Source organism: Zingiber officinale, chromosome 2A (genome assembly GCF_018446385.1).
Source record: "Zingiber officinale cultivar Zhangliang chromosome 2A, Zo_v1.1, whole genome shotgun sequence".
Lineage (NCBI taxonomy): Eukaryota > Viridiplantae > Streptophyta > Magnoliopsida > Zingiberales > Zingiberaceae > Zingiber > Zingiber officinale.
Window position 1 is genome coordinate 150,671,260 of NC_055988.1, and position 27,604 is coordinate 150,698,863.

A 27,604-nucleotide genomic window follows, 5' to 3' on the forward strand; every position below is an offset into this window, starting at 1 on the left:
AGCGCGTCTCGATCCAACAATTGGCGTGATCGGCAGGATAAGATTATGGGTTGAGCCCAAGAGCAAAGCCATGAGGGCCTAGGCCCAAAGTGGACAATATCATGCTATTGTGGAGATATCTAAATTCTTTTCGATCCTACAATTGGTATCAGAGCCCGGACTGCCAGAAGGTTTAACCGCCGACTGTGCACAAGAGCTATGTCTGATTGAGCCATGTGGGTACAATATTGACCTCGAACAAAGAAAGTGGGGGCTCTTATGTTCGGATCAAGAGGACCAGACACCAGGCAGGAAGTCCTAGTTGCGACTAGGCAAGGAAGTTCTAGTAGGTCGGGTGGACCGAGGGGCAGGAAGACCTGGTGGGTCGAGGATCAGACGTGGGAAGCCTATGGTCCTTTGTTTGAGGGGGGGATTGTTGGGGTTGTAAGGTTGCAAACATAGTCCCATATTGGAAACACATGGAAAAGATTATCGGTTTATAAGAGAAAAGATATCTCCATTGGCATGAGGCCTTTTGGGAAGAGCCCAAGAGCAAAGCCATGAGGGTCTAGGCCCAAAGTGGACAATATCATGCTATTGTGGAGATATCTTAATTCTTTTCGATCCTACATAGGGGACTGAAATGGGGTGGCCAATGTTCCCTGCTCCGTGATATCGATCTGGGACTCCTGTCCCCAACTTATAACCCGCGTAAACGTGATTGCCTGTTAATCAATACCCAATTCTTGTAGTTTCCCTTGAGATAGATGAAGAAGACATCTACCAAGAACAGCTCTCGATCCCTTTGCATGGCCATGGCCTGCAAAGCATCATGGCGCAGCTTCTACGCTCTGCTTCTGCCGCTACTCTTCCTCCTCCTGTCCCAGGCTGCTGTTACAGCTACGGGGCAGCAGCAGCAGCAGTGGAGCCAAGAAGCTTGTGCTCCCTTCTCTTGCGGTCTGTTCCACGACATCAGCCACCCATTTCGTCAAACAATTGATCCGCCTCAGTGCGGGGATCGGATGTACGAGCTCACCTGCGACGGCAACAAAGCCACCATCTCCATCGGCTCCACACACTACTTGATCACTCAGCTATCTTACAAAAGCGGCACGATCCACTTGGTGGATCCGAAGTTTACGAGCGGAAGCTGTGGCCTCCCTTCCCAATCTTTGTCACCCTCCGATCTTTCAAGCTCTGGCTTCGACCATTACCAAAATGGTTGGTGGGCAAGTTTCATGAGTTGTAGGAGAAGAATCGAGGCCCAGAGTTTGTATCAGCTTGTTCCTTGCTTGAGCAACAAAAACAACACTTTTGTCTATGTCGTTGTTGCAGATAAAGGAAATAGTTTGTCGTACCTTTATCCATCATGTCATTTTGTGTCGATGATTCCAGCGACAGAAGTGAGGAGCCACTAGTGAGGAGGCAGCGAAGATGGATGAAAGTCGAGGTGGCGAGGAGGAGGCGCTGGTGAGAAGGAGGCAACAAAGATGGCTGAAAGTCGAGGCAGCGAGGAGGAGGCGGTGAAGATGGCTGAAAGTAGAGGCCGCGAGGAGGAGGTGGCGAGGCTGAAAGTTGAGGCGACGAAGAGGGCGGCGAGGAAGGAGGCAGCGAAGAGGGTGGTGAGGAGGGAGGCGGCGAAGAGGGAGGCAGCGAAGAGGGCGGTAAGGAGGGAGGCGACGAAGAAGGCGGTGAAGAAGGTGGTGAGGAGGGAGACAGCGAAGAGGGTGGTGAGGAGGGAGGTGACGAAGAGGGCGGTGAGGAGGAGGCGGCGAAGAGTAGGGTTTGGGAAAGAGACAGAAAAAACAAGGCGTAAACAACACTTAATAGACAGAAAAATGACAAAGGAGAAAAAGTGGCGAAAGAAAAAACAATCACATTCAACAACACTTAATAGACAACGGTTTTTAAAAACCGTTGTCGTAATCCCAAAAAAGCGCACATAGACAATAGTTTTAAAAAACTGTTGTCGTACCCTTTAAAAATCGTTGTCGTATCCCCAAAAAAACATAAATAGACAACGGTTTTTAAAAACCGTTGTCATAGGCCAAAAAAATTACTAAAAGACAATAGTTTTTTTTAAAACCGTTGTTAAAAGGAAAAAAGACAACGGTTTGGTATAAAACCGTTGTCGTTTGAGTGTTGTTGAATGGCGTTTTTCTTGTAGTGAAGTCTAGTTAGAGTTTAAACTTTCCTAAGCCTCTTTATTTCTTCTTGGACGAAACTTACAAGGGCATGTTCCTAGGTTTTAAGCAACATAAAAAAAACAACGAGGAAAACTACTTGTACTGCAGGTGAGGGGAATACTTACATCCTCTCGCTTGGTTAACCACAAGGAGAATACCCTTGGTGGAGAGAAAAAAGAAGACATTCCGCTTCTAGGACTCCCCCTTGCGTATCTTGCTTTGTAAGAGGGCTTAGACCTTAAGGACTCCTCCTTGTGAAGACTTCCTAGGAAGGAATCCTAGGCTTGATTCCGAAAATGGAGGAGAAGGAGGCTAGTTTCGGTGGAGGGAGGAAGAAGGAGGAAGAAGAAAAAGAATAACTTTTCTTTCCCTTACTCCTATTTATTCTAAATGAAGGGAGAAAGGGAAAATGAACTTTTCATTCTAAGTGAAGGGAGAAAGGGAAAATAAACTTTTCATTTTAAGTGAAGGGAGAAAGGTGTCCCTTCACCTTCCCTACCCTTAACTACAATTTCCCTTTCCTTCCTAACAGCGCACCCCTGTTAGGGCTACTGGTTATCCCATATCACAGAGAGCTTGTCACTTACTAAAAGGTTTAAGGTTCGAACCTTGGCCATGCCTCTTTTTGGTTCTATTTTCTCTCTTTTTTTTTTGAAGAAGGAACCCACATAAAACTCATTCTAACCATACAAAAATTATATAAAATTGCTAGAGATTTTTATGGGTGTTACAATCCCCCATACCTTATAAATAGTTCGTCCTCGAACTTAGAATAGCTCTGGGTATTTTCGTTTCATATCATCCTCACGTTCCCAGGTGGCTTCTTCGAACCATTGACTTTACCACAGGATCTTTACTAAGGGCACCTCTTTGTTCCTTAGTCTTTTGACTTCTCGATCTAGTATCTGAATAGGTCGACTTTCATAACTCAGGTCCTCTTAAACTTGCACTGTTTGTGGCTCGATCACTTGGTCTGTACTAGGAATACATTTCTTGAGCATTGAAACATGGAACACGTTGTGGATAGCCGACATCTCCTGAGGCAGCTCTAGCTCGTAAGCTACCTTGCCGACTCTTTTCAGGATCTGATATGGTCCGAATTAGCGCGGACTTAGCTTATCCTTCTTTCCGAATCTCATCACTCCTTTCATAGGAGCTACTTTGAGAAAATACTGAATCCCCGACACTGAATTCCAACGACCTACGCCACCTATCCGCATAGTTCTTTTGCCGGCTCTGAGCAATTTCTATTCTTTGGCGGATGTTCTGTATAGCTCGGGTGGTGTCTTCAATGAAATCTATTTGGAGTCCCATCTCCTTCTTTTCACCACCTTCGTTCCAGCATATAGGAGACCTACATCTCCTCCTGTACAGAGCCTCGTATGACGCCATTCCAATAGTAGCTTGGTAGATATTATTATTGGCGAATTCCGCTAAGCATAGATATCGGCACCAGCTCCCCTTGAAATCTAAGGTGCAAGCTCGTAACATATCTTCCAGCACTTGGTTCACCCTTTCTGTTTGTCCGTCGGTCTGAGGATGGGAGGCAGTACTGAATAATAGCTTCGTGCTAAGGGCCTTCTGAACACCTTCCTATAAATGTGAAATAAAGCGACCATCTCTATCTGTAATATGATAATTTCCTTAGCATATAATTGAGCCAGTTGCTCAGTCGAGTAAGTCATCTTGATTGCTAAGAAGTGGGCAGACTTTGTCAATCTGTCCACGATTACCCATATAGCATTATATCCGTTCGTCGTTTTGGGTGTTGGTTGCTACTCGGAAAACCTAGAGGTTCCACTATACAAAAATTTTGTACAAAGGTCTGAACCTTTTCCTAACTACCATGTGTTCTTTTAAATTAAATTTTGGATCTCCTGCGGAACTTAACACATTTGATCCAAAACTTAATCTATTTGTTCTTTAAGGTTTAGACTTGGATCTCCTGCGGAACTTAACACGTTTGATCCAAATCACCTAAGTTATTAATTCCATTAAATATTAATTTCCATAATTGGTTCCAAGTACTGACGTGGCGAGGCACATGGCCTTCTTGGATATGGGAGCAACCACCACCGACTAGACAAAACCTTTTATAGAAAGGTAATATTTAATTTCCTAAAATAACTTTAGGTTAACCGAAAAGAACAATCAAATCACAAGGAAAAGAAAAAACAAAAGAACACAACATCGAAAAACATATTCGAAATTCTAGAATCGTAAGCCTCTTGTATTTGGTATTATTTTCATAAATAACTAGCATGATGCGGAAAGGAAAAATTACTAGTTATACCTTCTAAAAGACCTCTTGATCTTCTACCGTATTCCTCTTCTAACCTCGGACGTTGTGTGGACAACGATCTTCCGAGATGAGAACCACCAAGCACCTTCTTCTTCCTTACAAGTTTCGCCACCACAATTCTCCAAGAGAAGTAGAGGTCCGGCCACCACCACCAAGCTCCAAGGGATGCAAGAAACAAAACCACCTTTCTCTCCTTCTTCTCCTAGCTAGAACCGGCCACCATCAAGAGCTCCAAAAGAGAGGTTGCCGCCGGCCATAAGAAGAAGAGAAGAGGAAGAAGCTAGGGCCGGCCACCAAGGAGGAAAAGAGAGGAGAAGAATAATAGAGTTGATCACCCATGAAGGCACCTCTACCCCCTCTTTTATAATCCTTGGTCTTGGCAAATAAGGAAATTTAATTAAAAACTTCCTTAATTCTTTTGCCATGGAAAAGAAAATTTTATTTAATTAAAAACAATTTTCCTATTCTCAATTTACATGGCCGGCCACCATCAAGCTATAAACAAGGAGAGTTTTAATTAATTAAAACTTCCTAATTTGTCTCCAGAAATTTATAAAAAATTTCTCCAATAATTTTCCTTCATGGTTGTAATAAAAGGAAATTTTATAAATTAAAATTCTTCTTTTAAACATGTGGATAATTTCCAAAGGAAAGTTATCTCTTAAAATTAAAATCTCTTTTCAATCTACAAATAAGGAAAGATATCAAATCTTTTCTTAATCTTTGTAGAAACTAATAAAAGAGAATATTTAATTTTTAAACTCTCTTTTAAATTATTATCATGGGTAAAAAGGAAGGCCTTTTGTAAAACTAAAATCTCCGTTCAATCTACAAATAAGGAAAGATTTCAAATCTTTTCTTAATCTTTTGTAGAAAGCTTTTAAAAGGAAAGATTTAATTTTTAAACTCTCTTTTAAAACTATGATATCCACATAAGAAATAATTTTAATAAAAAATCCTTTTTAATATGATGTGGCCGGCCACCTAAGCTTGGGCTTCAAGCTATTGGCCGGCCACCTTACTTTAGGCTTGGCGGGCCCTAAGCTTGAGCTTCAAGCTTAGCGCCCCTATTGGTTGGGTAAGAAGGTGGGTATGTGGTGGGTATAAATCTCTATATACAAGAGGCTACGATAGGGACCGAGAGGAGGAATTGGTTTTGGTCTCCCGATAAAATTAAGCATCCCGTGCTCGCCCCGAACACACAACTTAATTTTATCAATAATAATTCATTCCACTAGAGAACTATTATTGAATTACGCACCAATCCCAAATTACATTTTGGGCTCCTTCTTATCATGAGTGTGTTAGTCTCCACTGTGTTTAAGATATCGAATGTCCACTAATTAAGTGAGTTTCGGACAACTCATTTAATTAATATCTTAGTCCAAGAGTAGTACCACTCAACCTTATCATCATGTCGGACTAGGTCCACCTGCAGGGTTTAACATGACAATCCTTATGAGCTCCTCTTGAGGACATTATCAACCTAGTATCTCTAGGACACAGTTTCCTTCTATAATCAACAACACACACTATAAGTGATACTATTTCCCAACTTATCGGGCTTATTGATTCATCGAACTAAATCTCACCCATTGATAAATTAAAGAAATAAATATCAAATATATGTGCTTGTTATTATATTAGGATTAAGAGCACACACTTCCATAATAACCGAGGTTTTTGTTTCTTTATAAAATCAATATAAAAGAAACGACCTCAAATGGTCCTACTCAATACACTCTAAGTGTACTAGTGTAATTATACAGTCAAGATAAACTGATACCTAATTACACTACGACCTTCTAATGGTTTGTTCCTTTCCATTTTGGTCGTGAGCTATTGTTTATAATTTATAAGGTACTGATAACATGATCCTCTGTGTGTGACACCACACACCATGTTATCTACAATATAAATTAATTGAACAACTACATTTATCATAAATGTAGACATTTGACCAATGTGATTCTTATTACTAGATAAATGTTTATACCAAAAGCTAGGCTTTTAGTATACACCCTAACATTGGGTAGTCCTGAGATGAAATCCATAGAAATATCTTCCCATTTCCATTCTGAAATTTGAATTGGCTGCAGTCACCAGGTCTCTGGTGTTCTGCTTTAACCCTCTGGCAGGTCAGGCAGGTACTGACATACCGAGCTACATCTCTTTTCAAACCAAACCATCAGAACTTCCCTTTCAGGTCTTGGTATATCTTGGTGGATCTAGGATGCATCGCATAAGGTGTTCCCTGAGCCTCCTCCAATATCTTCTTTCGTAACTCTGGATCGTCGGGAATACATAAGCGATCTCTGAGGTATAGTATTCCACTGTCAGCGATACGAAACCCATTATTCTTTCCTTCTACAACCTCTTTCTTGATCCTTTGGATGCTTGCGGGCTTGCATTTCTAATATATCATCGAACAGCGTCGGTGCTATCGTCATGGTAGAAAGCTGTCCCGAAATGATTTCGACCCTGTAACACATAATTTCCCTTTCTAGGGGCTGGGATAATACCGATAGCGACATCAAGGTGGCACAGGACTTCCTGTTGAGTGCATCGGCCACTTTGTTCGCTTTTCCCGGATGGTAGAAGATCTCGCAGTTATAGTCCTTGACTAACTCGAGCCATCTGCATTGTCTCATGTTTACGTCTTTCTGTGTGAAGAAGTATTTCAGACTCTGGTGATCCGTATAAATCTTACACTGAGCTCCATATAGATAATGCCTCCATATTTTGATAGCAAAGACCACGGCTGCTAGCTCTAGATCATGAGTGGGATAATTTCTTTCATGTTCCTTGAGTTGCCTAGAGGCGTAGGCAATGACTTTGTCGTTCTGCATGAGTACGGCTCCGAGTCCTAACCTGGAAGCGTCGCTGTACATATCGAAACTTTTGTTACTTTCCGGAAGAGTGAGGATTGGAGCACTGGTCAGTCTCCTTTTCAATTCTATGAAACTCTTCTCGTAGTCATCTGTCCATTCGTACTTCTTGTTCTTCCTGGTGAGAATTGTCATAGGGGCTGCAATTCTAGAGAAGCCCTCTACAAACTTCCTATAATAGCCTGCTAGCCCGAGAAAACTTCTAATTTCACTGGCATTCTTTGGCATGTTCTAGTTACTCACTGCTTCAATCTTTATTGGGTCTACCATTACTCCGTCCTTGGAGATAATATGACCCAAAAATGATATTCGATCGAGCCAGAACTCGCATTTGGAGAATTTCGCATACAGCTGCCTTTCTTGAAGAATCTGTAATACCATGTTCAGGTGTTCGGCATGCTCTATTTAGGTTCTCGAATAGATGAGGATATCATCGATGAAGACTATCACAAATTTGTCGAGGAAGGCCGAGAATACTCGATTCATCAGGTCCATAAACATCGCAGGAGCATTCGTCACTTCGAAAGGCATAACTACGAACTCATAGTGTCCGTATCTTGTTCGGGAAGCCGTCTTCGGTATATCATCCTGTTTCACTTTTACTTGATGATAGCCCGACCTCAAGTCGATCTTAGAGAAGACGGTGGCACCTTTTAACTGGTCAAATAGGTCATCAATCCGTGGTAGAGGGTACCTGTTCCTCGACTCTGTTATTGCGTCTTCTATCCATGCTTATCTTCATGAATGACAACAAGGCTAGCATAAGATTATTTCCATTCTTACTTACATTCATGCATACCTAGACAAAATCATTCCTTATCATACTTAAAAGAAATAGAGTAGACATAGAATTTCTTACTTAGAATGGCAAGATGGAAGCTTGATGTGTGTGTAGTGAAAAGATAGACTGGCTCTGATACCAACCTGTAACGCATGCCCTCCTACTTATAGGGGGTAGGAAGGGCGGCGCTACGCGAACATACATACATGCATATGCAATCGTTGTAGCGGAAGAATTTAAATTTAAACATGGAGAAACAAATATTTAAACATGTAAATCTCTTAAAGCATGTAAACATGTAACGCATGTGGGCATGCTTAGCATTCTTGCATATAACTTGGTTTAGTATCTATTTCTTGGAACATGATACATGATTGTTTAAAACTAGAGCATAAAGTGTACTAATAAAGAGAGGATGAACTACTAAGCATGTATATTGTTCTCTAAAGGGGTGATTGGTACTTCTTTAAAGAAAGTTCATGATAACTAACCTGATGGAAGTATAGGAGTCTAAACACAAGTATAAACATTAATATGGGGTTCGAAGCATAAGCTAAGTACCTAGTCATCCATCACTTAACACTTCAAGCATGATAAGGAGGTTCTTAGCAATTCTTTAACTAAAACAAGTGCTTATCATTTCAAGGTTTCATGGAAACAAAAGATAGTATAGTTCACATCAAGTAGCAACCATTAAAAGCATCAAGTAAAAGAACAAGTTATCATGCAAAAACTTAGAACATGCATAAGTCTTGAAACACAAAATAGATCCTTTCCACCATGTCACTGCCACACACATCTTTGCCCCTCCTGCTGCTCCCTTTAGTTTAGCCATTCTTTATCCTTTTCTGCAGTACAAGGAAAAATAAAACTATAAGCACATAGGCTTAGTAAGATCCTTTCCTACCCACAAAAGCCATAAAACATGAATTAACCATAGAGTAGTGACCTATTCATTTAGACAACATATAGGCATATCACAAGAGTACATCATCTTAAAGCATAATAATCACATAGAATGAAATAATATATATATGCAAGATGTTCTTTTGAAAACATATATTATATAAATACTTAAACATAAATCTCAACATGAGAGCCCGACATTGTACCACATACATGATTTGCGTACATCCCTAAATAAATCCGAGATAGCTAATCCCGAACCTACTAGGGAATTAGGACCATGCTTCGACCTAGGAGCGACGTAAGAGCCCATCCCCTGGACCTTGCTAGGGTCCGGTACAAGCCATACAAAAGTAAAATAGCACATCATGTTCCTTGTCATAACATAAAGAGTGCTCTTAGTCCCAATTTATAGGGAAACATCTCTTAAGCAATTCATCATACATAAGTCTTGCATAAGCATAACATGGTGACGTAAGATTCACCCAACACATAGCAAATCATAGGGAACCATTAGTAAGCATGATTGGAGTATTTGTTCTCTTCTAGCTCTAGTAATTCTCTTGGCCGAAACTTACAAGGGCATAGTACTAGGTTTTAAGCCACATTAAGCATGGAACATCAAACTAGCATCACATAATACATAGCATAACATGGGAGACCTTTAGCAAACATAAATGGGATTCAGATTTTTCCTTAACCCTAGTTTCTTAAACTTGGTCGAAACTTACAAGAGCATAACCCTAGTTTGTAGGCAACAAGAACTTTACATAACATATTAAGTATCATGGGAGCAAGCATGAGCAAGTCTAGTTGGAGTTTAAACTTTCCTAAGCCTTTTTTTTCTTCTTGGCCGAAACTTACAAGGGCATGATCCTAGGTTTTAAGCAACATCAACCATGAATAGCATCTTAATAACATCACATAACATATTAGGTATTATGGGAGAAAGCATAAGCAAGTCTAGTTGGAGTTTAAACTTTCCTAAGCCTTTTTATTTCTTCTTGGCTAAAACTTACAAGGGCATAATCCTAGGTTTTAAGAAACATCAACCATGAATAGCATCTTAATAACATCATATAACATATTAGGTATCATGGGAGAAAGCATAAGCAAGTCTAGTTGGAGTTTAAACTTTCCTGAGCCTTTTTATTTCTTCTTGGCCGAAACTTACAAGGGCATGATCTTAGGTTTTAAGCAACATCAACCATGAATAGCATCTTAATAACATCATATAACATATTATGTATCATGGGAGAAAGCATAAGAAAGTCTAGTTGGAGTTTAAACTTTCCTAAGACTTTTTATTTCTTCTTGGCCAAAACTTACAAGGGCATGATCCTAGGTTTTAAGCAATATCAACCATGAATAGCATCTTAATAACATCATATAACATATTAGGTATCATGAGAGAAAGCATAAGCAAGTCTAGTTGGAGTTTAAACTTTCCTAAGCCTTTTTATTTCTTCTTGGCCGAAACTTACAAGGGCATGATCCTAGGTTTTAAGCAACATCAACCATGAATAGCATCTTAATAACATCATATAACATATTAGGTATCATGGGAAAAAGCATAAACAAATCTAGTTGGAGTTTAAACTTTCCTAAGCCTTTTTATTTCTTCTTGGTCGAAACTTACAAGGGCATGATCCTAGGTTTTAAGCAACATCAACCATGAATAGCATCTTAATAACATCATATAACATATTAGGTATCATGGGAGAAAGCATAAGCAAGTCTAGTTGGAGTTTAAACTTTCCTAAGCCTTTTTATTTTTTCTTGGCCGAAACTTACAAGGGCATGATCCTAGGTTTTAAGCAACATCAACCATGAATAGCATCTTAATAACATCATATAACATATTAGGTATCATGGGAGAAAGCATAAGCAAGTCTAGTTGGAGTTTAAACTTTCCTAAGCCTCTTTATTTCTTCTTGGCCGAAACTTACAAGGGCATGTTCCTAGGCTTTAAGCAACATAAAAAAAAACAACGAGGAAAACTACTTGTACTGCATGTGAGGGGAATATTTACACCCTCTCGCTTAGTTTACCACAAGGAGAACACTTGGTGGAGAGAAAAAAAAAGACCTTCCGCTTCTAGGACTCCCCCTTGCATATCTTGCTTTGTAAGAGGGCTTAGACCTTAAGGACTCCTCCTTGTGAAGACTTCCTAAGAAGGAATCCTAGGCTTGATTCCGAAAATGGAGGAGAAGGAGGCTAGTTTCGGTGGAGGGAGGAAGAAGGAGGAAGAAGAAAAAAAATAACTTTTCTTTCCATTACTCCTATTTATTCTAAATGAAGGGAGAAAGGGAAAATGAACTTTTCATTCTAAGTGAATGGAGAAAGGGAAAATAAACTTTTCATTTTAAGTGAAGGGAGAAAGGTGTCCCTTCACCTTCCCTACCCTTAACTACAATTTCTCTTTCATTCCTAACAACCCACCCATGTTGGGGCTACTGGTTATCCCATATCACAGAGAGCTTGTCACTTACTAAAAGGTTCAAGGTTCGAACCTTGGCCATGCCTTTTTTTGGTTCTATTTTCTCTTTTTTTTTTCTTTTTTTTTCTTTTTTTTGAAGAAGGAACCTACATAAAACTCATTCTAACCATAAAAAAATTATATAAAATTGCTAGAGATTTTTATGGGTGTTACAGGTAAGGTGGGGCCTGCCCTAGAGGGGGTCCTCGCCACGTTGGAGGTCAAAGCCAAAGCGGGCAACGTCGCGAGTGGTCTACCGAACGACCGACTAACCATCCTGATCTGACGAAGAGTATCCAATGCTACCTTACTATAACTCGGCAGGTACCGAGCTTCCGACGCTCAAAAGGCTCAAGCATGAAGAAATGAAGGCCGAACAGCCATCCCGCTAGGCTGACCAGCGGGCACAGCCCCGACCAAGTAGGCATGACTCCCTCGCTCGACAGGTCGGAGCCGGGATAGCGGACCATTGGCCGAGCGGACATCTCGCTCGGCCCAACCATGATATCATCTAGACGTCCGGCCGAGCGACTCTCCCACTCAACCCAGTAAGGGACAAAAGGAGCAGCTGACGATATCCTCCTGAGAACCCGTGCCACCGACAGACAGCATGGTTGACAGCATGGTGTTCGCTCTCCGCAAGTGTACGGAAATGTCGCAAGTAATATAAAATATTATCGTATTCACAGGAACTGGAATAAGCACTAGAAATATCTCAAAGCGAAATAGCTAAACAACTAATCAATTGGGTTCAAATGCTAAGGATGAAAAACAAATCTAAAATGAAAGATTAACAAATAAGAGTTTGGGGGTTTGAGTTATGATAAAGGGAGGTTCTAGGAGTTTTGGTTCTTTATAAGATCTCTTGAATGTATATGGTTTACCAATTCTTATTCCTCAATTGTCTAATATTTGTAGAAAGTTGTCGGTTCTCTCTTGCAATAGATAACCATCTTAGGACTGAAAATGTACCTAAATGTGATCAATTAGATATGAACCTACGTTGTCCTTACACAGGATTGCACCTATTACTATGCTTCCCTCGGATACCAACATAGAAGTTCATAGCTTCTTAACCCATAAAGATACAAGGATTGAATCATAAAATCTATCCTACCCTCTTGAATATTCTCATTTCCCCTTCAAGGTTATCTCTCAAACGTCCTTACACTGGCTTGCACCTGTCACGTGGATCCCTCGGAAAATCGAGTGAGAGTTAATCTCTACAAAGTCTATAAGATATCCAAACAATCAATCAAGAATGAGAATTAAGCCCTAATCACAATTAATCATTCAAGATCCAATCGATACAAACTAGGCAACATCATAGAAACAAAGAAATGGCAAATCCACAAGAGTTTACATCAATTTATCTCACAAATACTCCCTCCATCCTAGAACAAATAGATCTACTCCATAAAACGAAGGAAGAAAACCAAAGATAAGAAGATTACAAGCATTCTTCAATCTCAATCCAAGAAGAGGAAAGAAAGAAAACTTATCTACAATATAGCTCCATCTTCGGATCTAATCCTCGCTTCCGGAGTCGAATTCGCCAAGATTACCCTTTAGATTGTCCAAAAATCCTCCCAAGAATGGGAGGAATCCACCAAATCTTGATTTCTCCCAAAGGGGAGAAGATCCCTTTTCAAATCTCCAAGGAGGCTTTAAATAGAGGGAGGCTTTTGGGCGCCACACGACCCCGAGGCATGGTCGTGTGAGGTTCACACGACCAGAGCCTTTCCCCTCTCTGCCATCTATACACGGTCGTGTGTGGTACACGACCGTGGGCAACTCCCATCAAAACCTCCAAGCACGGTCGTGTAGATCCACATGGCCTGGACTGCCCCAGCTTCTGGAAACCTGGCATGACCGTGTGGTGCATACGGCCAGAACACCTTTAAGTGCTGGGAACCCTGCACGGCCATGTGATGCACACGGTCAGGGCCTTCTTGGTCTCTGGAAACCTTACACGGCCATGTAGATCCACACGGCCATGTAAGGATTGAACTCTGATTTGCTTCAAAACTTGGCACGACCGTGTGAGGTTCACACAGCCAGGCCTTCTTCCTTTGCTGTTGCTGCCACACTACCTCTGAACTCCACACGGCCAGAGCTCCCTACCAATGCAGGGTCGTGTCTGGTACACAGCCAGGTGCCTTCTCACTTGCTTTGCTCATAAGTTTTGCCCAAGAATGCAGAATCTTCACCGAATTCGACTCTTGTGTACAGAAAATACACAAAAGCATATCTCCGAACAAAAAGAGTAAATATGTTAAAAGGAAAACTGGAAGTACAAAAATGCATAGATCAAGCATGCTCAAAGTACGTAAATGTGCGTCAAAACATGCATAAAAGTATATAAAATCTACGCACATCATATGGCCAGACAAAAGATTGTACGGTGGAAGCTTCCCCTGTCTTGTCAGAAATATACTCGCATTATTACGGTATGGTGTCGAAGACGCTTTTCTAACACGTCTTTTTCATGTATACTTTGAGGAGCGTGCGCGCCTCGGGAAGCACGCATGCGCTCCCTGGGAGTTCTATATAAGGACCCCAAGGCTTTGACGGAGGTAGACGCATTCTACTGTAGCTACAGTTACGCTGCCACTTTCATTTCTTCGCTTGCTTGTTGTCTTCGCCGGAGATCTGACTTGAGCGTCGGAGGGCCATAGTCGGAGAACCACTCCCTGGCTCGACACTGACGCTTTTGTGCTTATAGGCTTGTCTCGTCGGATGTCCGCGAACAGTCAACAGGAGTGTCATATCCCCGCATTCGTCACCTCGACTTTTAGACAGGATCATTAAGTTAGAGTAATATTATTAAGTTTAAATAATTTTGATACAGCAGTATTTTTTTATACAATAATTTTATTTAAGATAATTTTGAAATAAAAAAATGATGAGGAATATATATTTTTAAAAATACAATGTTTTTAAGATAATAAAAATATGATTTTGCCCAAAACAAAATGCTAAAACTTGACTTTGAGGTCTTAATCAACTAAAACATTTAAAATTAGTTGCTTTTGTCCAGTGTCAACAAGGATAATCAACTAAATGCTGATTAAATTAAAAGTTTTTTATGATATTAAACTCTAAAAAAAATTTAAGGAGATTTTTTATATGCGCATGCTTTAATTATAAACAATGACCATTAACATAAACGAATTGATTTTGTTTTTCAAAAAAAAATAATGCTAATGAATTGATATAAAAAATGCGGCAAATGAAATGAAATTTAGGGGCTAAATGGTGCTCAAAGAAAGAGGCGAAGGTCTTTCAAACATTCGGGTATACCAAGAAAAGGGTAAATTTTTTGGACCGTATTTTATGATTTAAGGGATGGTCTCTAAGTATTCATTGGTGGAATACATGATCCTCATTTATAAAATAGGTGAGGATTATTCATCCCCATCAATAAATATTTAGGGATCATCTTCTAAATCGTAAAAAGTGGTCTAGAGAATTTGAGCTCTACCAAGAATGCCTATGTAGTGAAGTTAGCTACGAACTCAGCTGACCCTTGGTTGTAAGGGGGCCAGAATTTTATAGTCTGGGTTGAATCGAGCTTATGAAAAGAAAAGCTCCCGGGCTATCTGCCTATGTTCCTTTATGTTATGGTCTTTCTAATCTACCTTTTTCTCTTACCCACATTTTTTCTTTCTCCCATATACTTCTAAACTGCAACTCCACTTCGACATCGTCGGGTCCCACGGCCCAGGTAGGCTAAAAGGTGGCTCCGTCCTCGAAGGAAACGAAGCAATGAATCAAAGTTCAAAGAAATTATTATTATTGTTTTTTAATAATCAAAATATTTATACTTCTAAAAACCCAACTGATCTGGAAGGCGAGCAGCCCCTGATTTATCTATTAGAAAATTTTAAAAATACAAGTGACTCCTCTTACATCGATCGTCATTGTCTTAGATATGTTATTTTACAGAAGAAAAATGTTCTACCGCATTGTTGCTTGAATTCGAACCATGCGTGTTTAGTTAATCTGTTGAACGTTTTACAGCTACAACATGTTGGGGGTGACTTTCTTCTATTGTTTTTTTTAGTTGGCATTATATTTAATTTTTTGAATCAACTAATCATAGGATTATCAGTTCAATCCTACCAAAATTTTCTATCAAATCAAGTTTTCTTCCATTATTAGTTGCACGAAGTGTTCATGTGAATTTAATTATTCATATTAAGTATTCTAGTAAGACTTCACTCTTGCCTAAGTGGATGTGATATAGAGGTAAAATATTTAAGAAAATAAAGGATTAAAATTTGAATCTCTATAGAGATAAATATTTTAGAGGTCGACCCTTGAGTGTTGTGCTCCCAAATTACTTAATAGGCGATGCTTGTGCTCTGAATTTGTCCGATAGGTGAATTGGGAGAGAAAAACCATCTGTCTTCAAATTAGTTGGGCAAAACCAGGGCTTAGTAAAGTAAAACTCCTCACTTTACTAATATTGCACCATCATAAACCTGCATCAAGCTCAGGATTAACTTCCTGTAAACTACTCACTGTTCTTCTGGAAGGAGGTATACCCTGCTTTTGTGCTTCTCGGCTAGAGAAAAAAAGAATTATTTCTATGTTAATTGCCTAGAGATCTCTAGTCCATATATATCCATGTGCTCGTCTCCTCAGGGTGGTGCAGTGGATGAAGTATAGGATATTGTTATATGAGATCTTAGAATCAAAACTCGAAAACATATCTTCCCCCATGTCTTGATCACATACACTAATAATGGTTAGTAGTCATCAATGATTTATCTCCTCCGTGTCAATTTAAGAACAAGTTGACGGAGGATGTTCAAGATGAGCGAATCGCCTTTTGTCACGTATATCCATGTGTCCTCCCTCTATGCTATGCAGCTATGCTCTACAATGAATAGTTTTGAAAGTCTGTTGAGATCTAGGGATGTTCTTTCAAAATTTATTTTGAGTGTGAAACAAGATTTTGGTTTGTAAATGATTCCACATCAGTGTCAGTTACACAGGTAGAATTGAGAATTGAGAATTGAGAATTGAGAATTGATCAAGCTTGAACGGGAATGGACGAAGTGGTGGCCATGCAGCCTTTGACGAGCTTGAAGAGCGAAGTGCCGAGCCTCAACTCCTTGCCCACCAGAATCGGAAGACCTTCCCTGAGGCACTCATCGTACTTCTCCAGTAGGGAAACCACGTAGTTGAAGTCCGGCCTCTTCGACGGATTCGCCGACCAACACCTCTCGATGAGATTGTTCAGCACCGGCGAGCATGAAGTCGACAGCGGAGGCCTCAGATTCTGCAAGGAAAATATTAAACTAAAATTTTAAAGATTTGGAAGGAAGGAATTAAAGGCGGCGCTTAATTCTGATCGATCGATCGATCGATGACCTTCTCTGAAGCAGCGTAGGCAGCCTGCACGGGGGTCATGCTCTGGTAGGGCACGAGAGCAGTGGTGAGCTCCCACATCACGATCCCGAAGCTGTAGACATCGACCTTCTTGGTGTAGGGCTTCTCCTTGATCATCTCCGGCGCCATCCACCGGTAGGTGCCCATGTTCCCCTTCGACTCCTTGCACTGCGTCTCCAGGCACGAGGTGCCGAAGTCCGCCACCTTCACCCGCATCTCGTCGTTGAGCAGCAGGTTGTGGGACTTGAGGTCGCGGTGGATGACTCCTTGGGAGTGCAGGTACTGCATCCCCCTGGAGATGTCGAGCGCTAACCTCAAGATCGTCTCCGTCGACAGCGAGTAGGGCTCCTTCTTGTGGAGGTACATCCGCAGAGTCCCCTGCGACATGTACTCTGTGATGATGCAGTACACCGGGGGCTTCCTGCAAGCTGCTATGAACTGCACGAGGAGATGAGATCGATTGCATGTGTCAATGGCGATGGGCAAGAATCGAAACTGACCTGGACGATGTTTGGATGGTAGAGCCTGGAGAGGAAGGCGACCTCTGAGTTGAACTGCTTCTCCAAGACTGCCTTCTTCTGCTCGTCCTGCTCTGGGATCTTCACTAACTTTATCGCCACGGCTCTCTGTTTGTAGATCCCTCTGTAGATCCTGCTGTTTGATCCTGAAGCAAATTTGTTGCCGAGGAAGAGTTGCGAGAGGTCGGCCATCCACTCCTCCCTCTTCCCGCCGGCGCCCTCCAAGTTATTGTAACCCTGATCTCCATTGCTAGGGTCAAGGAGCATGGACCAGGACTCCAAACTGTCCCACCTCCTCTTCTCCATGATCTCCATCTCCGGCAGCAACGGTTTCCTTCTCGCCGGCCACCGGGAGGAGGACGAGCCAGGGGGAGGAGGCGGCGGCGGCGAGGATGATGATGATGATGAAGGGAGGGCCATGCCCGAGCTACTCTGCCTCCTCCTCCCGAGCCACAAGGTCACGATTGGAAAGCAAAAGGCCATCGAGATCGAGGAAGGGAAGAAGCTTTAGCTAGCTGAAGGAGGAGGAGGAGGAGAAGGAGAAGGCGAGGCTGAAGAAGCCCAAGAACCTCAATGGCATCATGGTCATCTTCCTCCTCAGGATTCGATATTGGCGCATGGAGATCATAACAACTGTGTGCCTGAAATTGGGCATGATGAGAAAGGGCTAGAATTTAACGCAAAGAATCCAAAGAGACTTGGAATGGAGGGAGACGCGGCGTTTCTTCAATCCTTGAGCCATAATCCAACAAAGTAAAGATAGATAGATATATATATAATATAAAAGCCTAAATTGATTGTCAAGTTGGTTCACTTTACGTAGATAGATTGATGATCAATGACCAGTAACATGCTGAATCGATCGATTTGGTCTTCTCGTGGTCCGATTTATAACTGTGATTCTGAGAGAGAGACAGATAAGAAAAAATTTTAAAGGAGTCAAGGAAGTCTCGTGATGTGGTAGTTCAAAAAGTGCAAGCATCCATGCGCTTCTTCTTCCTCTTCTTGGCTCTTCTTCTTGTCTGTCTCTTTTCGCTTTTGGCACTTGTATCACTTCCTCTTAAATTTCCCAACTCATGGAGATGGACAAGGACTGCTAATTTGCATCCTTCATTAAATGAGAAACACGAAGATCGTTAGATGGTGTAATATTAAAATTACAAGGTATAATTAATAGTTACGTTAATTAACTAACGATTGATTAAATTAATTAATATTAAGTAGCTACTAATTCGATTGCTTAACTACGCTCTAAACTGGTAGGGCTTCGTCCGGGGAGCTGTGGTGCTGCACGCCACCCGTGGACGCCGTGGTTGCACGCCGGCAGCTCCCGGAGAGCGTCGCCCTCCGCGAACTCCGTCAGGCAGATGGAGCAGTACTCCGTCACTGACCCGTTCAGCTTCGTCGTCGTCGCCGCCGAGAGGAGAGTCGCAGGTACCTGCATTGCTGCCGTCGCGCTCCTCGGAAGAGGAGGCCAAAGTTGAAGGCCAAGTCGGCGGATAAATCGCTGACGCCGGTGGAGGGACCCACGCAGTTAGTTGGGGTGGTGGGGTCGGGTGCCGACGCCGGAAGTTCAATCGTGTACTAGTTATAAAGAGCCAATCCTATCCGAACCCGGCCGAGGGCCGTCTTAAAAAAACCGGCGAGAAATCGGTAACCGTACCGCTCGAAGAAGGCTATCGAGGGATTGGGAGGGGGAGTCTCGTCCTCCGCCCGCGGCGGCTGTTCATGGAGAGAGCGCCGTCTCCTGCCTCGATTCTCTCCTCGTCGTGAGGGTCACCTGCTCCCCCGAGTCTACCCTCGGCCAGACCGCTCCGCCGCCGGCGACCGATGGCCTCTGCGCCACTCTCGGCCGGCTACCCCTGCTCCGAACACACGGTGCTGAAATCTCGCTCGCTGTCTGTGATTGTTTGTTGACCTCTCTTTAGTGAAAATTGTTGGTCACAAAAGCAATGGCGTGAGTTTTGAGGGACTGTAGATTCGAATTTGCCATCGAGGAAACTCTGGATCAGTGCTTGACTGCTTGCAGACTTGTTGATTGGTTATATTTTGTTGATATTTGGCTACTATTATTGATCACATGACTCTGCTTGCATTGTATATAACTCCTTCCTCCCATGGATAAAATGATAACACCACGCCAAGTTTAGTTCAATGTATGAATTGAGTCACTGACAGTATCTGTCAAAAACTTATGGATCTTAGGAACTCATATTTAAACATATGGAAAATGAACAATGAACTGAGTGGTTGTTTCTTATAGACTGATCCTCCCTAAAAGTTAAGAAGACAGAAATTATCAGAGTAATGTGGCTAGAATGTTGATTGAATTATCATAATCTGAAAAAGGATGGTATGATGAGCTATCTTCCATTGTCAAAAATACAGTGTTTAGGGATAAATTTTGAGACGAATTTATATTAGGATGAATTCTGCACCAAAAAAAAATTCGTTCCAAAATTCTAGTTGCCAACTTAGTGACAAATTTGGAGACGAAAATGACGACGAACAATATTTTTGTCGCAAAATTACTACAAAATTGGGGAGGAATTCAGCAACGAAATTGGCAAGAAATTATAATTTTATCGCCAAATTCATCACTAATTCTGTAACAAAAATTATATTCGTCGCAAAATTCTCATAGTCAACTCTGTGACAAAAACAACTCTTGCGACGAATATTATTTTCATTGCAAATTTATTGCAAATTTTACGATGAATTTGACGACAAAAATAATATTTTTTTAAAAAAATATATAATTTGTGATAAATTAATTTTCGTCCCAAAATTATGGATGAATTCACAGATTTTAGGACAAAATTATGGATTCATCCTAAATTCTGAGACGAATTTGTGGATTCGCCCCAAATTTTGGGACGAATTTGTGAATTCATCCCAGATTTTGAGTTGAATTTGTTGATTCATCCGTTCCAAAATCTTGGATGAATTCACAGATTTGTCCTAGAATCTAGGACAAAAATGTGGGTTCATCCTAGATTCTGGGATGAATTCACATATTTGTCCCAGGATCTAAGACGAATTTTAGAATAAAAATTAATTTATCACAAATTATCAATACACAGTAATTTAAATTATTTTCATCACAGAATTCATCCCTAAATATCAAAGAATTCAACAGAACCAATTTTACAATTTAATCAAATCCAATACCTATTTATAATCCATGTACAACAAAATTAACTAGCACATCATAAGCATTCGATACATCCTAATTAACATTATCACATCCTATTTAACAAATATACACATCTATTAATATTTAAAATCAATTTTACAATAATACAAATCCAAAGTTTCACAAACCAATTCTTAAAGACTCCACGAAGTTACAAATCCAACACTCCTAAAAGTTATACAAGTTTTTTCAAAATAAACTATACATACATCAACTCATATTTTTTTCCCACAAACTTTCTTCTCATCAAATCTTCTTTTCCTATATAAAAATAAACAAGCAAACCAGATTATTTCTAACAAGAAAGATAAGTACTTAAATTATAAAGTTAGAGTGATATTAGAGGTTGGCGATAGGCTTGAAAGTCAATATATATATCTTGCTACTTACAAATAATGTAGCACAATGAATTTAAATGCATTTGTCATCAATTTGTTATTTTTTATGTTCTTATGGTTCATATGCAAACATGAACTGTCAATTGTTTTAATTGATAACTACTACATTCAGAATTGAAGGAATAATTTTTTTTATTCTTAAGTAAATAATGCTTTTAGTAGGCTTTGAACCCAGGAGTATTTTAAAACCATCATTCTACTTACAATCCTTGCCAAGCACCATATGCTTGCAAGTCCTACCTTTCAACAACTTCCTCTCGACCTTCCTTGACAATGGTTCAAACAGGTACCCTTGAAGTGGTGCAACCGAAATCATTATGCAGTATCTTAATAACTACTTCGACTATTTATCAAGCAGTTAACTGGTCAAGTAAAACAGCATAGATTATTTGCTTACCTTAGCAACTATACTAGCACCACTAACAACAGGATAAAGGCTGTCAGTTTTCTTGGCCACGACAAATTGTATACTGGGTAATCTTTCAGACAATTTGACTCTATATTTCTCAGTATCGCCTCACAATGAAGGAAAATTTGTTAAGATAATTGGAAGCCAGTGTCGTCACAACTTGCAAGGGGATCAGAATTATCCTAAACAGTTACTTTGACTAATTAGATAGCATGTGCTTTACCTCGGTCAATAAAACTCCCACGTCAAGAAGCCTTTTGACAAGACCCATAGCTGAATTGTGAGAGATGTCATTCAAATTGATTTTTGTCCTGTTAATGGTTAATGGAGTGTTCGGTTACACAATTCTAGAGCTGATTGTTAGATAAGGTGCTAAGCATCATATGCATACCTCTTTAACATCTTAGCTGATAGCTCCCGTGGATCTATAACATCAACTTCCCATCCAATAGAATCATCAAGTTTTAGATTTTCAAACAACTTTTCCCTCTTCTCCTTTTTATGAGTCTTAGAATCTATGAAAAGTTGAAACAACAAAAGCCATCACATACGCTGCCTTCGGATCCATAATAACAGGCAAATCAACTTGTAGAATGGTGCAGAATCGCATCAATCTTTATTTGAAATTTCACAAATAAAATGATTTCTAACTTCATTAACTAGGAGAACTTTAAGACTAAAATAAATAGATGAATACAGTAAAAATAAACCTCTCCCTCAACTCCACTGAACAAAAATTACTTCTTGTTCAAGCAATGTCATTGCCAATAGTTCAACTCCATTCATAACATTATGAACTTAATCTTCTCATTCCAGACACTCAGAGATCAAAATATTCAAAGTAGACATGAAAACAATCTCAATAAGTGCATTGCCACTAGTTCTTAAAATATTACCAAGGAGGAGAAAATAAGGAAAACATTCTTACGAAGTGTTCTTTTGTTTTAGCAAACTAACTTAGTGAAATGCAAGGAACAAAATGTTAAGTAAACAATGAATTGTGAGATAAATTCTTTCCTTAGAACAACATTAACGACAATACACGAACTATTTTAGAAGACAACACTAGCATAGATAGTTCCACAGCTGCACCACATTGTTAGCAACACAAAATAATCAGATAAAGACAGTATCAGTGGAAGAAATGTTATGTTAATTATCTATTCTGAACCTAATCACAGGATTAAATCAATGTGCCCACATTCGTACCTACACAGAAACTTCAACTGACAAGCTTTTCTAATTAGAAACAAGACACTTCATCAAAGGGGGGAAAAATCAACAAGCAGTAGAAGATGACGACAATTTGGACCTGCGAAGTTCAAAGTGGCGAGGGTCTTCTGGTAGGACTTCGCACAGTACAAGCAACCATACACCATGGGACCTAAACCGATAGAAGATGATCGTTCTTTGTCAATGAAATACGCAGCGAAATCAAGTGATCATAGTGGGAAAGAAGGGAGGAAATGGAGGATGAAGGAGAAAACAAGTGTACCCAAAATGGCACCTCTTCCGGCTTGTCCATTATGCAGGGCTTCGCAGTCCATCTCAGAAGGGAGGAGCAGGAGAAGACATCCTCCCTTCTCCACCCAAGTTGCTACCGATTCCAACACAAGGAACTGAGGAAGGAACTCACGGATCGCACTATGCGACGAGAAGAGAACAGCCACGGCCACCGAGGGCATGCTCCACAGGCCCAAAGCCCTATATATATATAAATAAAACAGCATCACAACCATTACTAAGTACACAATTTGATGGACAACAGTTAGCTTGCACACAATTTGTTACTAACACCCATCTAAGGTTTTATGACAACTGTGGTAAATACGGCACACCACTCTCACTTCCTAAGCTAAAATTAGGCTTTTCCAACCATAATCAGACTTCCCAATCGATTGAACTTGGGACTCAATCGATTGAAGCTACTTCAATCGATCCATTTATCGATTCCGCAAGCTTCTGCTTGCAGAAATTCCCTCTGAATCGATCGACTGATCGATCCATCTTGGGTCAATCAATCGACTGATCGATTCACTGACCTTTTGTTCGTGGGAATAAACTTTCCAATCGACCCATTGATTAATCGAAACTCATCCAATCGATCGACTGATCGATTGGGTTTCTGATTTCTTTGAAATTCAATTTCAGCAGACTTCAGAAACTCTCCAAAAATTCTACAAACCTCTAAAAATCATGAAAACTCATGTAGACATTATTTAGGGTATATTCTATCAAGGAAAAATAGTTTTCTATGAAAATACTTCCTATTTTAAAAGATTGACATAAACTTGAGACCTTGTAAAAATTTTAGTGTTTTCTTCCAAGTTTGTGTTTAACTATTCAATGATGATTACTATCAAAAGATAGTCTTCACCAAGATTTTCCAAAAGCCTTTTAAAATCATTTTCAAAACCAATATCCAACCATGTTCCTTGGGATCAATGCACATAACTTGTACATTAGTTTTCCCAATGATTGGAAGACACATAACTATGTGCTTTGATGAACCTAAAACTTCACAAGATGCACTATATCAACATCTTGAGTTTTGTTCACCATCCTAACATCTCACTAGTGTCTAATGCATACTAAACACATACAAGTCACCTTATGATTCTTTGTTAGATGTAGATTTGGTTTTACCCTAAACTAAGGGATCATGCATATCTATCTAGATATTATGAAATTTATGATCATCCACCTAGGATGTCACTTGGTATCATCCCACTTGTTGAGATATTTACCATTCATGATAAATGTCTTTTGTCCTTAATTACAAGGAAATTAACATAATGCATGATGTTATATGGCATACATCAAAATGAGTAATTCTAAATGTTATAGCTACATGATGTATGTATGACATGACATGGTATTTTTATGTTTTTCATACTAAAAATGAATGCAACACATGATGTCATGAGATGTGATAAGCAATCAATCATGGCACTTTAGCATATATAAAATATACCTAGATAGACTATCTAAGTATCCTTAATCCCTTAGCTAAGCCTTTAAATTCTAATCCTAGATTGCCTATTGAAGAAATGCCACAACCCAACTTGACATGTCTTTTACCCTTTCCCATTTGTGCCAATTGAAATTAAAAATTAAATCCTCAAATTTTATTTGGCACATTTTACTCTTTCTAAGAGTGACAATTTGGATTAAGGTTTACATTTCCCTTAATTCCATAGGAAAATGTCAAATTCCCAATTTGGCATTTTTTTTGCTTCTCTCAAGTGTGTCAATTTAAATTAGATTCAACTCCTCAAATTGTGACACATTTTACTCTTTCAAAGAGTAACACTAATAATCCTTCTCATTTTCAAAGGTTAGTAATGTAGGACCGTGATCGTTCGATAGAGGGGTGAATATCGATTCGAAAATTCGAGTGTGAAAGTACGCAGCGGAAAAGTAAATAGACACAATTGATTTTACTTCGTTCGGAGCCTGTGACGACTCCTACTCGAAGGCCCGTGGTCCTTGACCACTTTCGTTGGGCAATCACTAGCAATTCAAAATAATGATTACAAAAGAAGTACAATGAATGCTAATGAAAACAAATACCGACAAGAAAGAAAAGGAAGGAGCGAAGTGTCGGAGCTTTGTTAGCGTCGCTGGAGCACAGAGCAGCAAAGCAATCTGGGAATTCTGAGAGATGTGTATAAGCTCCACCCCTGAGGCTTCTTTTATATGCTGCTCCGGGCGCCTGGATCCCTTCCGGGCGCCCTGGTGCGACGTGGCAAGTCCAGTCAGGATGCTCCACGTGACGAGGCGACGCAGAGGATAAAACTTGCCTCCGGGCGCCCGGATCCCCTCCGGGCGCTCAGACCACCTTTTTCCAGAGATTCCTTCTCCTGCAAAACAAGGTTAGTCCGAGGCAAAATTATATCCTGCAACACAGATTGTTAGCACAATTTATAAAGTATTGATTAACAGAAAAAGTATGACTTAGATTCCGTCTTTCCGAGACCGAAATTTAGTCACGATCTCGACTTAGATATCCGAAATGGATCTAAGCCGGATTGACGCCTAATGTTCCCTTCCCGAGAATGCGTCCTCGCAATCACTCCCCTCCAGTGACTTACCTTACTTACCTGCCAGACGTCCGGTCAGCCCTTCGACCCGTCTGGACTTCTCGTCAGCTATCCGGTCAGCCCGTCGACCTAGTTGGACTTCTTGCCAAGCGTCCGGTCAGTCCGTCGACCTGCTTGGGCTTCTCGCCAGCTATCCGGTCAGCCCGTCGACCTAGCTGGACTTCGTGCCAGACATCCGGTCAGCCCGTCGACCTGTCTGGACTTCTCCTGCACACTCGATCAAAGTGTCAAATAACAACAAAACTAACTTAACATATTTGTCATTCATCAAAACCTAGGTTACCGTTAGTGCTACCCGTACCAACAATCTCCCCCTTTTTGATGGAATGACAACCTAGTTAAGTTAGTGAAAAGACGCAATAAACAGGTACATGGGTTTTAGTGTTTTCAATTTGGTTTAGCTAATTTAACCACCTAACCCTCCCCCTTTGGCATTCATCAAAAAATAAGCAAGGGTAAACAAGCATAGTGTAGGGTTACTGTAAAAAGTAATCAATTAAAAAACAGTTAATTTTGAAAAAATATCTAAGTTTGATTCAAAGATAATGATAAAAACACCAAGTTACACTACTAGAAAACTAGGCTTTTGAGACAAAAATTTTAAGACAGTGACAAAACTCGTCTCAAATACTAAGTAATTAAGACAGTAATAATAGATGTCTCAAAATTTTACATGGAGACATTAACTTTAAGACGGTATTTAAGATTTTGTCTCAAATTCAACTAAATAAGATACCTAATGTAACATACCAAAAATGTAAATAAGGATATACTAACTAAAATTTTGTTATTTTAAGGAAAATAAATATAATTCAGTATATAATTTATTAGGAAATAAGTTTATATGAATTTAAGATATTTACTGAAAATTTTCTGGATTTTAAAAGAATTATTTTATATTTTAAAGGTTAAAATTGGATAAAAGATAAAGACCATTTGTAATACCTAATTAAGTGAGGAGTTAATTAAATATATATATATATAATACCTAAGTTTAGAGCTAAACCTTGGTTTTAATTGCCTAAGGGAATTCCGCCGCTCACCTCTCACGGAATCCCTAATCCTCTTCCTCTCAACTTCACCGCCGCAACCCAAGCTCTCGATTTGGGCCGAGATCTTGGCTGATTGTTGACGCCACGCCGGCGATCTCCTCTGTGGACAAGCCTTCCTCTCCTTCGTGTCGTCCTGTGGCTAAGGTTCCCGGCAGTGGCAAAAGAAGGAGAAGGCAAGTACATCCTCTATAATGATATGGGATCGATGAGGTAAAGGATAGGTAGCTAGGTAGGTTGATAAACTTGCCAACAAAGTCCGATTGATGGATTGTGTTAGGGATCGATTTCTTTCCGTGTTGTTATTGATTTGGTTTGAGGTTCCGTTGGTGTTCTTGCTTGGTTCGCATTGCTTCTGGATTTTTTTGCTAGTGCATTCTGTGGTGATGAGTTTGATTTTTCCCAGAGTGTTCTGCTCATGGTTCTTCTGGTGTGCGATGGGTTGTGATTGAGTTTAGATTCGATTTCTTATGTGAAGTGGATGTTACGAGTTTACTGTGTCACACTTGTTTGCTTAAATGCTTGACTAAGATATTGATTGGTAGAATGAGTTGTGATCGAGCTTTTGTGAAGTTCTAGATTCGGTTTGAGATTTCTGTCAGGTCTTGATTTCGGATTGGGTTTCCATGAGGTTTTTGCTATGGTTTGTGGTTGAAATGAGTTTTGATTGGTTTCTTCTTGTCAATTTGAGCTTGGAATCCAGTTTTTGGTAGCCTTGATTGGTTGCAATGATGTTAAATTTGTTTTTGCGCATCTGGAAGTTTTGGAAAAGGTCGTTGGGATTTTTATAGGGTTTGTTGATGATCTTGCTGCATTCCTTTTTGTTTTCGAGAACACTGGATGAAATTGGGCTTTGATATGGAATTACCTTTCGAGATTGTTCTGTTCCTTTGTTGTGGTTTTTGATTTCTGTTTTGGTTCTTGATGCTGTCTGTTTGTGTTCGGTAAAGATTGGACGAAATGGGAATGTTATGGGACTTCCCTGTATCGTTGTTTTTCTGTACCCAAGC

General features: G+C 40.2%; 2 protein-coding genes and 2 pseudogenes across 2 annotated transcripts; 2 read left to right on the top strand and 2 right to left on the bottom strand.

The window, feature by feature from the left end:
- Positions 1–794: 794 nt before the first annotated feature.
- LOC122044129 (putative RING-H2 finger protein ATL21C) lies at positions 795–1,397 on the top strand. Its single transcript, XM_042604667.1, has one exon. It carries the CDS (start codon positions 795–797, stop codon positions 1,395–1,397), a length of 603 nt encoding a protein of 200 aa, XP_042460601.1.
- Positions 1,398–16,448: 15,051 nt separating this feature from the next.
- LOC122042679 (serine/threonine/tyrosine-protein kinase HT1-like) lies at positions 16,449–18,325 on the bottom strand. The gene is made up of 3 exons (XM_042602925.1): positions 17,422–18,325; positions 16,904–17,359; positions 16,449–16,811 (listed from the first exon to the last, which is right to left on the bottom strand). The coding sequence occupies exons 1-3, from the start codon at positions 17,920–17,922 to the stop codon at positions 16,563–16,565; spliced, it is 1,206 nt and encodes a 401-aa protein (XP_042458859.1). The 5' UTR covers positions 17,923–18,325; the 3' UTR covers positions 16,449–16,562.
- A 98-nt stretch (positions 18,326–18,423) lies between these two features.
- Positions 18,424–27,604, top strand: part of LOC122044130 — a 33,928-nt pseudogene continuing 24,747 nt past the window's right edge.
- LOC122040341 lies at positions 21,419–23,127 on the bottom strand (annotated as a pseudogene).

Coding starts and splice junctions, on each gene's coding strand:
- LOC122044129 (XM_042604667.1), top strand. CDS start 795: ATGGCCTGCAAAGCATCATGGCGCAGCTTCTACGCTCTGCTTCTGCCG.
- LOC122042679 (XM_042602925.1), bottom strand. CDS start 17,922: ATGGCCTTTTGCTTTCCAATCGTGACCTTGTGGCTCGGGAGGAGGAGG. Junction 17,360..17,421: donor ACCATCCAAACATCGTCCAG/GTCAGTTTCGAT, acceptor CTCCTCGTGCAG/TTCATAGCAGCTTGCAGGAA. Junction 16,812..16,903: donor CCTACGCTGCTTCAGAGAAG/GTCATCGATCGA, acceptor TTTTCCTTGCAG/AATCTGAGGCCTCCGCTGTC.